Raw genomic sequence first — 11,549 nt, 5'->3', positions numbered from 1 at the left:
TTTGGAGGGGAGTTTGGTGCAGAGGGGTGGGTATACAAATTACAAACAGGGCAATGAGAGAGGGACCACTTATGAGTCATGGGTCATGAGTCATGAGTCAGCAGTGACGCAGGAAGAAACGATGGTCACATGAGATGGGGTGTCAAAGTCAATGAACAGCGGGTGATGGAAAATTGCAGTAGACTTCACATGCATCCTCCGCTCCGCCATTACACCTCCAGACATGCATCCCCTCCACAGGTTCATATCGAAAAACACCCTTCATTTTCCTTTTCTTTTTTTCTATTTCACTAATTATTCTCACATTCTAACCAGTCTATAATGTTCAACATATTTCTTTGCTTTCTCCTTTCTTCCGCTCTTCCTCCCTATTTTCTTTCCCTCAAATTTTCGCAAATCCAAACGTAGCCTTAAAAAGACCAAGTAAGGAGAAAGCATTGGAGCATAAATTTCTAACTCATGAACTTGGGCTGCCAACCGGTCTCACCTAAACCCAAAATTTGTGCTATTTAGCACAATCTACTTATTGGGCGACCGGTCATACTCTTAGCATCAACAGTCATCTGCAACTCTCATTAAATGACAGTTGACGGATGAGAAATTGTTTCCAATGGTTAGTTGCTATAAAGATCAACTACTTTAAGCTATTGTACTTAATTTGTAAATCTTTTGACTCTTAAAAAGTATTCCTATGATTCATCACGAGCCTTTAATACATCGTTTGTTTGTGTAATAGTTGCTAGACTTACATACCATCACCTTGAAAAGTCACCATGATTTTTAACATTTTTAATATTTGAAAATTTTATTTTATTATTTAAATGTTAAAAAAAACAAACAAACTATTTTTGTGAGTCACGGTTATTTTTAACCGTTTTAATATTTTAAAAAATTATTTTATTATTCAAGTATTAAAAAAAATTCATGCTTAAAAACACTTTCATTTATAATTCTCATTATTTTAAGTTAATTTTTGTATCAATTTGCACGAATTTTAAATATACTCAATGATGAAAATACTAATAAACATATTTGGATTTTACAAATATATCAATGGATATTTTGATAAAAATATGGATATGAAAGAAATTATTTAAAATTCAAAAAAAATATTTAAAAAAACTTAAAAAATAAATAATGATAAAATAAGCAATAATACATCAATTAAAGTTATTTTGTAAGTATAATTAATATAAGTAAGATGAAAGATAATATTCATCAAATTTATTTTAGAAAAAATAGTTTAAATTATTTTAATATATTTATATTCATTTGTTTTAAAAATTTTAAACTATTTTTATTAAAACATGCTTTATTATGTTTTAAATAAAAAAATTAAATCAATTTATATAAAATATTTTATTTAAGATTTAATTTCTAAAATTTTATTACAAATCTATGGTGACAAACTTTTTACTATTAACATTAATGTATTTAAATAATTAAAATTATTAAAAATTATATTAATAATTTATCTTGTTAAATTAATTTTAATTTATAAAATATTAGAAATTCGTGATTTTTTTAAATATTGTAACAATTTTTTAATAAATTTGTATTTTTCATATTTTAAAATAAAAACATTTAAAATTATATAAAATTAAAAGGATAAATATAAAAAAAAAATTAAAAGTGAAGTAGTCGTAAATTTTTTAAATATGATAAATATGAAAAATAATTATAAATAAAAAGGATAATATTGAATAAAAAGTTGATATAAATTTAAAATAGAGGATAAATCAGAAAAAAAAACATGAATTTAAAAAAAAATGGCAATTTTAAAAAAATTGATGATTTCTTAGCGCAAGGCCCGCATGCAGCTCACATTTGCCGAAACTTCTTTGGTGATCAATTTCGTATCGACCACCTACATTCAATATTTCAACGAAATATCCCAAATTTTTAATTCATAAATGTAATTAATAAGTAAGTGTGCTTCACTTGTTATGTTAAATATTATAAAGGTTAAGACACATTAAATGATTTTCGATAAAAGAAAAAAATTGTTGTTATCAACTTGAATAAGTCACTAGTTTTTCATTATTATTAACTATTTATGAGATATTTTTAATGTATAGTTAAATTATATTTAATTATAAATCATTTATTAGTTTAATTAAATTATGGTAATTAAGATAAAAAGCATAGTAATAAAAATGGCAAATTTAAAAGAAGCATATCAAATCATTTTTTAAATTAAAATGGAACTTTTTTTAAATAAAAAGCCTATTTAATTAATTTCATTTTTATAATTAAAATTTTGAAGTTAAGTCAAATTACTGAATCATAGCATATGATATCAATTATTTATTTATTGGAAGGTAATTGTTGAGAAAAATTTTAAATATTTATACCCACTTTTGAGATAAATAATGATTGGAAAATAGTCAATACATTTTTATATAAGAAATTATGATAATACTTTTTTTATAGTTTAAACTATAACACGTGAAATTGTATTATTAAATGATAATTTAACTTCTCTATATAAACAATATACTTTTATCTCCATGAGATATTGTGTATGCTTAAATTTTCAAAAAATGTCATATGATTAATATAAGGCTAATTTAAATTTATAAAATGAATAAATTTCACACTTTAGCTGTCTCAATTATTGAATGTTCAAATTAAATTTACTACTTAAATTTATTACTCAACTATTGATTAATATAAGGTTGGAGGGGGAATAAGCGAAAAATATCCACCATATGAAAATAAAATTACAACATTTTATCTCTATTAAGATAAAATAATATAAAAACTTACAAAATAATAAAAGCCTTTCTGGGGATGAATGGTATAGGAGATGGACTTTCTTTTATAGGATAAGGAAACTCTCTTTTTTATCTTCTTTTGATATAGGATTACTTCAATCTCACTAGAATAGACAAAAGAAATACGAAGATTGCTTGAGATGATCACAAATAAATAAATTGAGTTAAAAAATAAAAAATCACGAATTATTTAATATGCAAGATAATGACATTTTTATTAAAATAATTATTAGGTTCATCAACATTATCAATGATCTTTAATCATTGGAAAATGTTTAAATTGAATAAAAATGGTGAAGAATATTTTAAGGTTTCTACCAAAACAATGAGAGGAAAAAGTTATTATAATTAAGAAGTCGAGGACCTCACAAAGACCTAAACTTGAATGACATAATTGGCCATGTCCTATAAAAGTTTTTAGTAGGTGTAATAGTGGTATGATATAACTTATAGGATCATATAAGAAGTTTTTGTAAGATATGTTTTTGGTTAGAAAGTATAGAAGTGATACAAAAATATCCAATATGATTTTCTTGCATGGTATCAAATTGACGTATATTTTTAAAACAAAATAAATTTCTTTTAGATCTACTAGAATGTAGAGCATCATAGATACAAAATTTCTTAATACAATGGTCATTTTTCCAAAAGCCCTTGTAGTGTTGTAGAGCCTTGTATCGTATTAATATTTGTTTCAATTACGATTAAGTTTGAGAAATATCTTTGATATAAAAAAATTTGTGTTGTTGCACAATGTATGAAACATTCCTCAACAAGGTTCATATTGCAAATTACTAAGGAATTAGTAAGATTAATTTATGTATATTAAAACAAAAAAGGAAATTAATGAAAAGAAATTATCTGTGTGCAACTCATAACAAAAATGTCTAATATTTCAAAGATAAAGGAGAAAATAAAGAACATGTTAAAAGTGATATCGTTACACTTAATCTAGATGGGCATTCCCATTTAGAATCAAATGGTTAATTTTTCTTTTTACTCATCTTGATAAAGTTTGATTAAATATTTTAATGTGTGATAGGCATGCACCTTGTGTCATATCTATAATATTTAGTTTTATAAGACTCGTCTTTTAGTATTTTTGCTTCTTGTGTTTTCGCTTTGTTATTCCACTTCTATTGATATGATATAATGGTTAAGACTTGGTTCAAATGATTTATTTTTCATTTTTAGAAAAGTTAATATAGTAACTTACTTTTTAAAATTTGATTGAGATTATGAAACTATTGTTTTAGCATTAACACATAGGACTTTATGAATATATGGTTTTATGATAGATTTACAAAAGGAGAGAAAAAAAAGTAGGAAAAAAGTAATGAGAGATAGACAAATAATACATTGAGTTTTAGGCAAAGGAAGACTCGGAGAGTTTGAAGTTGTATTCTTAAAGTTTATTAATAGAGTTATTTAAACACATGGGTCAAAATAACTCTCAAATTATAAAAGCGATCCTTCATTCCTTTTAATTTTGTGGAGGAATGATCATCTTTGAACATTTTTAACCTTTTTATTTTATTTGCCACAAAAAAAAAAAACATTGTCTTCCCGCCTATTTCATTCATTATATTCCTTATTTGCCACAAAAAAGAACATCTATCTCTTCATTTCACTTTTTCTTCCTTTTCCTAACCATCTTATATCTCAAACAACTTATTATTGTTTTCATTTTAGATATTTATTATGTTTAAATTTTATTTATTACAAATTTAATAAATGTTAATTTCATGTTCACTTGAACTAAACAAGAGTTAAGTTTGGTTAAAAAAAAAAACTTGACGAAGGTAAAGTTTTCAATGGTAATGGTAACTTGAAATGACTACAAAAATAAGTCATAAAACAAGAAAAAAAAGAACGAAAGATTTGAAAAAAAAAGAAGGATGAAAGAGTTGTGACTTATCTTTGTCCATTTATCTTTGTTTTAGGTTTGAACTTCATCTGAAATTTCAAAGGGAGAGAGTATGATGAGAATTTGGAAAAATCCATTGGAAGAAAATGAGGCAAATGACTCGGAATGAGAAATAAATGTCATTTTGAGGAAATAAAGAATTGTAATATTGTCCAAAAGGAGTTTTCTTTAAAGAATAATAATAATAAAAAATCATTCTTTCAATTTTAATAATATTTGAAGTCTTTTAATCAAATATCTCTCACTTATAAATTTGATATCCTTTTCATAGACATGGGTGATTACCTATGTCTATGAAAGGGAGATGATAACAACGTAAATATTTTGTCTTATATATTTTACTTTATTTTTGCTATTGGTTTGGAGTGTTGTGATTTTTCTCAACAAGTAATATTAGAGCTTCCACATACTTAACAAGTGTTATCAGAGTTTTTATTGGTCTAACGACTTTCTTTAGTTAAAAATTTTGAAGAACGACCATGATCGCCACAATGCTTGGAACTTTGCCTACCATGACAACCACGTAATGTCCATGTCCTTGCCTATATTTACATGTCTACATTCACGCCCATGTCCAAGATAATGAAATTAAATGATATTCAATTTAAGAAATGATATAGACCCAATTAGATGAAAATGATGTTTTTTCAACAAAAACTCATTATTTTGCCTAGCAATTAAAAGAAATTAGATTAATCAAGGAAATAAAAAATATATACTCTCGATATTATTATTGCATTAACACGTTTTAGGAACTATATATCTTTTCTAACATTATCTTATTGGATAACTTTTTTTATCTTAACTTTAATTGAAAACTAATTTTAAATCATGCAAAATCATGTAATTCCTTTAATAGGTGAGAGTATAAGAAGTCTTAATTGATTTTTTTTTATTTATTAAATTGGAAATATACTTTTTCCAAAATTTTTAATGACGGTTGCCAGAAATGTCCATTCCAACATTTCTAAATAAATAAAGCACAATGATAACGGTAAAACCATCATTTTTGTCAATTAAATGATAGAAAACATAAATATAAACTCGAACCCCTGCGCAGTGTTTGGGGTGAAAACAGAAACCTTTCCCACTTTCCCGAGGAAGAATCCAAACTTACGAAGAAGCCATGATCAGCGTGCTCGCTCAGGTTCATCGTCGATCTCTTTTCTTTCGGAGGAAAACCAGTTGATTCATTTATATAAATCTACATTGCTCTGTGATGTGACCTAGTGGCGTGTTGGTGTGGATGCAGGAGCGCCTTCTTGGTGCAGCATTGGGAAGCATATTCACAGGAGTTATTGTTTTCGAGCAGCGCAAATGCATTTACAAATCCATTGCTGACACTCAATCTCAATTGGATCCTCAATCGCTGGTATTCTTCAAACCCTAGAAATTAGAACATAAGACTTTTTTATTTATTGTTTTAGGGTTTCTACCTTAAAATTAGAAAACGATTGTTCATTTTATCTGAGTTGCAACTGTTTATATTGGATGCGTTCTGCGGCACTTGATGGGAAGTGCGGAGAGAGGATTGGTGTTGGCAGGTCAAATAAGAAGAGGGAATTTTGCTACTTGGTTCAAAGTTCTTTCTTTTATGTATTCACGAATTCATTGCGGTTGAATACATGTTTAAAATTTCAAAACTTTGTTTTGAAGATGAATTTCCGATCTATAGTAGGATCAAAATGTGGGGAAAAGTTAATACAAGCGTTTAAACATTGAAAGGTTTCTCAATTGTTTTGCCTGGCCCTAAAAAGGTTATAGTTTTGGGATTTTTTTAGAGATTGAAGTCAATTTTAGAGTTCAAGATAAGGCCTTAAAAGTAAATGTTTACTAGGATTCTGGGGGATTTGTTACTGGAGTGTTGGGGCAGCAGCTAGTTCGTAATTAATTTGGATGCTTGGGAAAAATCATGAAGATGAAATTTAGGGTCGTGAAACTAGGGCTCAGGTTTGAGAAATAAAAAAAGCTGACAGGTGTTATTGGTTCAGGGAGAAATACAGTTGTGCTAAGAATTGGAAGAAAGTAGGAGAAAGAGTAGGAGGACAAGGAAAAGCAGTACCGAAATCTAGAGAGTCATTCTATCGTGCCTTCTAATCAACTAAAAGTTTCAGATTTTCAAGTTCAAACTTGAAAGTTTCATTTCATACAAACGACTCGTATTTATAAACTCTTAAAAGCTTTATAGACAAGCTAAAAACTTACTGAAATATGACTGACTGATGTAGAAACCAGGTATGCATGACTGAAGCAGGATGGCTGAAATAGAGAAGTCAGTCTAGACTGTTAATGTGATTTGGGGATGCCTCTCAAGTTAGACCAAAAATTCTATATGGTGGCTCTGCAGCCATTTATGTTTTAAGTTAACAAATGTTAGGCAGACAGGAAATAACATGTTCAGAAGTAGGGTATTGCTAAAATGAGGATGTTGACTTGGATGAATGGTAATGCAAGACAAACAAAGATAAAAAATAAAAAAAAGAATGTTCTCATGTGGAAGATGTGATGAGAAAAAATTTGATTAAGAGGGTTTAGTCATGTGTAATCAAGGCGAATTAATGATTCAAGTAAGAATATGAAGAAGACTTCTGAAAACAGTGATGGCGAGTCAGTACTTGATTGCCTGTTATGTTATGTAATTTGATTATATAGTTGTAGATATAGCTGCTTATTGAAGAGGTATTCATGTTGTTGGTACCAAGTAGTGGGGTTTGAGGTTTTTGAATTGACCTCAATATGATTATACATGAATTTGATTGCCCATGGCTAAATGATAAGTGATCTTTTAATAGTATTTTATGCCTATAAATACCACAATCATGAAAGGAAATAAAACATTTTAAAGGTAACTTGTTCGTTTGTAGCTTCAGTGTAGATCGATAGCCATTTAATAGATTGGTTGGGTTCCTGTTGAGGGAGGGAGTATATTTTTGTTTTGCCTTTTAGTGCTTATTGTATACGTTTTGTGTACTCTTGTGCACTAGTTGCACTTTTTAATGCACTCTCTTATTTATCAACAAAAAAAGCCATGTTTGGAAGAAGATTGACATTCAATTTGTTCTTGAGATTTTTTTTTTGGTAGGCATTTGTTCTCGAGAAATATTGAATTAGAAAGTGCAGAAGAATTGTGTCCTGTCCCGTTTATTCTTGACTATTAGGGTTCCACCTCTTTCTACATGTTTGGCAGTGCTATTTGTGTGGGAAAAAAGCATAGAGAAGTTGACATCTTTTTTTTTTTCATTTATTCCTTTGATTATAAATTGTGATGGAACAAAAGAAATTATATTGGATGGCTTATATAATTGTTTGGTTCTATGAAAAGTTAGAAACACGGTCATGAATGATATATTGAAAAGCTTACTGTTGGAGAGACTTAATTGGAGAATTATTTTATTTATAAGATTAGAAAGCTGTTTGGTTTGCTCCCTTGAGCTGTAAGACTTTTTCTTTTATTGATAAGTAAAATTTTTATATAGTAAGCATCAAAAAGGAGACACACCCCCCCATGTACACATGATGCATACAGAGACCATAAAGACAAAAGATAAGAAAAAGGAACAGACTCTTCACTCTTAAAGTACTACCCAAAACATCAATCAAATTTATAATAGAAGGCTTCCATGTCCTACTGACTTTTTTCAGCTGCAATTTCAGACAATCCAAACCATCAAAGACCCTCCTCTTGTATTCCTTCCAATTACACCAAAATAAACATATCTTCCCTTTCCCTTTCCTCACCATCTCTCTGCACCTACTGATTAATGTATCCTTATCTGTCTCAAGAAATGCCCAAGTGATGCCAAAAGTTGTGAATAATAAAGACCATAACTCTGTGCCAATATGTGATGGGCAAGTAGTTTCTTCCTGCTGGCACAAATGACAACAATTGGCTAAAACCCTTCCCGTTGCATAATCTGGTCCAAAGTTAGAATGTTTTTCTAGATTGCTTATCAATCAAAGAAACCAACTTTATGGGGGTTGCAAGTGAGGTGTCAAACCCTTCAATGTGGGAAAGAGTTATAACAATATGCACTTAAAATGTAATGAAATTATTTCAGGAAAAATCTTCCATCTTTTGCTTACTTCCAGGCTAACTTATCCTCCTTATCTTCATGCATAATCACATTCTGAAGACAAACAAAAAAGGATTCCACCTCTTTCAATTCAATCATAAAATCTCCTGATGAACCTTGGATTCCTATGGTCACTCCTACCTTCCCTTTGTCAATAATTTGCCACCAGGATATTTTTGTTTAAATTGATGGAAAAAAAGATCCCAAAAATGATCTTTAAATATGGTGCTCCCACACTAAATATCACACCAAAACTTAGGCCTTTTATCCACAGGAATATAAGTCGGGGGAAAAAAAAATCTTCCCACCCTCTTTGAATAGCTTTCCAAAAACCTGAGGCTATTGCCCCTTCCCACCTCAGAATGCCATCTTCAAAACCATTTACCCAACCAAGCCTTATTCAGAATTAGGAAATTCTGAATTAACAAAACTCCATACTGTTTTGCTGAGGACACAGTTGCCCACTTTACCAAATGCAGTGGGTTCTCTTGGTGGATACTAGTACTTAGATGAAATTCTGTTGAAAGATCAGCCATGTGCTTTGCCTACATTTACCAAGAAAATAAAAAGGCTGGGCAGTCTTTGACATGCTGGTGGTCAGGTGGCTTTGCTTTGCCTAATGAATCCCACTGGAATGTTTTACTTGTGTTGCCCTTGATTGTGAAATATGAGTGGTCTTGTGTAAACCTTATTCTGTTGAGTTTCTCAAGGCATTTGCTTTTCTTCATTTTCTGCTGCAAATCTCTGTACTAATCACATTGCTGTGCTGCATCCTTCAAATGATGCTTAACAAATGCCCTCATTTATCATTCTAAATTCTTTCAGTTTCCCTTTATCACATCCCGATTTGCAGAACTAGACCCACAGCCTGTATCTTACCTGCCAGAAGAACTTGCAGCTTTGACCAACAGCCTCTTGATTAAGAATTGTAGAAATGAGTTACTGAGAACTATTTTTGTGAGGAGTTCATTTCTGAGAAAGGAAGTCATACTTTCTCAATCTAGTTCGTGGAACATCACCAGGGACTATGTCCAGGAGGATCTAATATCTTATCTTTTAAAAATGCAAATTTCTCAAATTTGACAACCTTTTCATGAGCAAGAATGACAACAAGGTAGCTGGATGTATGTGCATCTACATATCCCTGGAAGACCCAGGTTTGTACATGTAATTAAGCATCTTGTGGTCAAGTGAGGTTTGGGGAATTTAGGTGGGCTGAAATATGAGCATGGGAATAAAGTCCTTCCTGCTACAATCTGTGGTGTAAACCATGTCGAGCATCCCCATACCTGCATCAAAGTGCAGCACTTATTATTTGTGCCTGTACCTTATTCATATTTGATTGCATTGAAATTCTATGGTAGTGGTGTTTAACTGAGGATTAGCACATAGGTGTAATTTTGATCTATGTATCGGTTTTGATTTAACTTCTCATGATAACAGGTGCCATTGACTTTTACTTTGTCAACAAATGGAAGATACACTTTTTCCCCCCTTTGAGTGTACCATATGATAGCATTACGTCTCTTTAAGCTTCTCCATTCTCATGGATCCATTTTCTTTGAATTACTCATTGTCAAAACATGGCCTAATAGTTTTTATTTTTGTCAAACTTATTCCAGAAAACAGAGCCCATATTTGGAAAGAAATCTCGTTTGGAGTTCGCCCACCTATGGAACAAGACTGTGGACAAGACACTGGGACCTGTCATTGCAGCTCTTAGTTCACGTGGATGGTAGAAATGTTTTGAATAATCTTACTGCCGATATGTGAACTTCCTTTCTATTCCTGCAACCTGAAGCTCTTAGCTTGTATCGGTGGTAGAAATGTACAAATAAGTTCACTTCCAATATATTTCTACTTTATACAAGTGAATTGCTCCCCCATTTTTATCTTATAAATCTTCTGAATTATTTGAGGGATTCATCCTTAGACAGCAGCCACCTTATAATAACCCCACATAATACACAGCCCACATTCTGTTTTTCTGTCCATCTCTGGAAGATGCTTGATGATTATATGATAGCAATTTCTCTATATGGTATGTAACCTTAGAATTTGGCCGTATTTTGCAAACCCAGCAAATATGATCCACCTAGGTTTTTCTTTTCTTGGCATGTATTTTTCTTTTCAAATGTTCATGGTTGAACTGTATGTATGAATGGGGAGACTCCTTTTGATAAGAGCCGGCTTGTGGCTGTTTAGGACTAACCAATGATAGCTTTCAACCTGAGTTAGTGTTCTTTTCCAATTAAGTATTTGCAAAAAATATTATGATTAGGAAAATTTGGTTCAGCCTGACTTAGAAGTAAATAAATCCCTTGGTTGGGCCTCTTTTTTATCTACACCATCCTTTTGCGCGCTCTCTAAACTTTCTTGCTTTAAGGAACTCTACTAAAAAACTGTTGGGTCAAAATTCGACACCTTGATATAACCATAAAGAGATTAATTTCTAATTCTGTTATATCATGGATTGTGGAGGAAGTAAAACCCCTTATGTCATGCCTGTTACAAATGAATAAAACCTCGGATTCTAACAATGGAAGCTCTCTTTAATAATAATGCTTCTATAGGGGTTCAATGTCAGAACTTTCAGTTACTGACCTTGTTTGCATTAAACCTCTATGATCGTGATGTAGTCCAAGAAACATGAAGAAAATAAAATGCTTCGGAACAAAAGGCTTGTTGTTCAGAACATGTGTTGTGGATGCAATTTAGAAGGTGGAAAAAGGGCATATTGAAGTGTTTGGCTGACTTATAATGCCAGATAAG

At 30.6% G+C, this 11,549-nt stretch overlaps 1 protein-coding gene across 1 annotated transcript; it reads left to right on the top strand.

Moving 5' to 3' along the window:
- Positions 1-5,669: 5,669 nt before the first annotated feature.
- LOC100263969 (uncharacterized) lies at positions 5,670-10,647 on the top strand. The gene is made up of 3 exons (XM_002285108.4): positions 5,670-5,851; positions 5,957-6,076; positions 10,400-10,647. The coding sequence occupies exons 1-3, from the start codon at positions 5,831-5,833 to the stop codon at positions 10,514-10,516; spliced, it is 258 nt and encodes an 85-aa protein (XP_002285144.1). The 5' UTR covers positions 5,670-5,830; the 3' UTR covers positions 10,517-10,647.
- Positions 10,648-11,549: the final 902 nt, after the last annotated feature.

Source organism: Vitis vinifera, chromosome 6 (assembly GCF_030704535.1).
Source record: "Vitis vinifera cultivar Pinot Noir 40024 chromosome 6, ASM3070453v1".
Taxonomy (NCBI): Eukaryota; Viridiplantae; Streptophyta; class Magnoliopsida; order Vitales; family Vitaceae; genus Vitis; species Vitis vinifera.
The sequence above is the reverse complement of the archived record's forward strand: the minus strand, read 5'-3'. Positions and strand labels throughout refer to the sequence as shown.